Source organism: Bison bison, unplaced genomic scaffold (assembly GCF_000754665.1).
Source record: "Bison bison bison isolate TAMUID 2011002044 unplaced genomic scaffold, Bison_UMD1.0 scf7180017851522, whole genome shotgun sequence".
Lineage (NCBI taxonomy): Eukaryota > Metazoa > Chordata > Mammalia > Artiodactyla > Bovidae > Bison > Bison bison.
The window spans coordinates 13,132-15,325 of record NW_011482095.1 but is presented as its reverse complement, the minus strand read 5'-3'; the positions used below and the strand labels follow the sequence as shown (position 1 = coordinate 15,325).

Below are 2,194 nucleotides of genomic sequence, written 5' to 3'. Positions count from 1 at the left end.
CAATTGTGTGTGTGTGTGTGTGTGTGTCCATGCGGGAGTGTCTGTGTGTGCCTATGTATGTGTGTTGACTGTACAGCTGTTGTATCGGAAGGCCTGTGTGCCTCGAGTGTGTTGCTATTTCTGCTTCTGTCTCCACCTGTGTGTCACCATTATGCTGCCTGTGTCCCTGGATATTTACCTATGTGGTATGTGTGATTAGGTTTCAGTGAGTCTCTGTGTGTGTCTCTGAATGTATCTCTCTGTGAGTCTCTGGCTCTGTGAAGCTCTCTGTCTCAGAAGGTGGGACTATATGAGGGGGTCTCTGTGGGTTTGAAATGTATGTCCCTGAGTGAATATCACAGTGTCTGTGATTCAGGCTTTCTCTCTCTCACTCCCTCTTGAGTCTTTGTGAGTTTATTTCTGTGAGTCTCTGAGTGTGTGTCCCCCGCCCTCCGTTGTTTATTTTACACTGGCTGAGCATCAACAATGCCTAGGGTGCTAGGCAGACTTCTTTCTGCCTCAGTTTCTGGCACCCCGTGTGAATTAGAGATAACTACCAGAAAGGACTGATGTTTAAGTATTCGGAAGCAGTGAGGGCTGTGGAGAAATGTACAGGAGGGCCTGGGACTCTTGTGAATGTCTGTCCTGCCCCCTTCCCTGCCAGAGAGAGAGGGGATCTCTCTAGAGGCCCCTTTGCTTATGTGATGCATATTCCCTTATTCTGCCTTAGTCCTGGAGTGAGGTGCACAATCCTACCCTCTCCTGACGTGGAGGACCCTATGGGGGTTATGGGTCTTGGAGGCTAGGAGCTCAGTGTCCAGGAAGAGTACCCAGGAACTTGAGCTCCACTTCCTGTTCCCCCACATGCTACTCTGGCTCCAGTTGACCCCGATGAACTCCATTGGCTGAGAAGTTGAAGTTGGGGACTGGCAACTTACAGTGGCAACAACTGTCAATCTCTCCATCCCCTTGGCTTTTTCTAACCACTTCCCTGGGTGCAGCGAATGGCTCTGAATGGCAGTCTGAGGGTCCTTGGAATCCCGGGTGTGAAGAAACCTTTCTTAACTATAAGAGAACAGCCCGAGCACGGTAGGGCCCCAAAGACCCACTCCACGATCCTCCCAACCATCTTGGATGACGCATACTTCCCTCTTTCCACAGGCCTGTCTGGCCCTGAGGGAGTCCCCTTTCTGAAGCTGTGGTGCTCGGACGACCTGCTCTGTACGTTGCCGGGCACCTGTAGGTGTCCCTCGGGAGTTCAGTTTTGAGGTTCAAGTCAGTGTGGCCATGAAGGGGCTGCCTGTTGGGCTGATGCTGTGACCCTGGAGTCTGCCTCTCCTGCCAGTCCCCCGGCCCGGAACATGTGGCTGTGGCTTGGCCCACCTTCGCTGTCCCTGAGCCCCAAGCCCACAGTTGGCCGGAGCCTGTGCCTCACCTTGTGGTTCCTGAGCTTGGTGCTGAGGGCCAGTACCCAGGCCCCAGCACCCACAGTCAACACTCACTTTGGGAAGCTAAGGGGTGCCCGGGTACCATTGCCCAGTGAGATCCTGGGGCCTGTGGACCAGTACCTTGGGGTGCCCTACGCAGCTCCCCCGATCGGCGAGAAACGTTTCCTGCCCCCTGAACCGCCCCCATCCTGGTCGGGCATCCGGAACGCCACACAGTTTCCCCCAGTGTGCCCCCAGAACATCCACACAGCTGTGCCCGAAGTCATGCTTCCTGTCTGGTTCACCGCCAACTTGGATATCGTCGCTACTTACATCCAGGAGCCTAACGAGGACTGCCTCTACCTGAACGTCTATGTGCCAACGGAGGATGGTGAGTGTGGCCAGGCGCTGTGCCCTCCCTGCTTCCCACCCGCCCCACCGTGTTTGTGGCTGGCATGTGGTCGTGTGCCCTGAAGCATGCATCTGTCTGTCTGTGAAAAGGCTTTTAACCATCACTTGGCTTGGCCTCCCTCTTTCTCCTCCCTGTTCTTTCCTCTCCCAGCATTGTCTGAGCTCCCATGTGTGAGTGACACTGTTACCACAGGATGGGCCTGGCCAGGCCTGAGAGCTTTGACAGGTCTAGGGCCAGATGCTGGATGGGGGTTCCCCGGGGGAGTATGGGTCACTGCTGGCAGCTTCCCCGCGGGAGGATGCTGGCTCCACCGGGCCCCTCTGTTGCCATTCCACCTGTGTGTGTGTGGCCAAGGGAGCTGGGTGTGTGTGGGGGG

General features: G+C 55.8%; 1 protein-coding gene across 1 annotated transcript in view; it reads left to right on the top strand.

Moving 5' to 3' along the window:
- LOC104996625 (neuroligin-3-like) overlaps positions 1-2,194 on the top strand; it is a gene marked incomplete at its 3' end in the record, with an annotated part of 16,642 nt that overhangs the window by 1,556 nt on the left and 12,892 nt on the right. Inside the window, exon 2 of the mRNA XM_010850915.1 lies at positions 1,141-1,797. Coding sequence (XP_010849217.1) covers positions 1,341-1,797 — 457 coding nt within the window. The remainder of the gene's footprint in view (positions 1-1,140; positions 1,798-2,194) is intronic.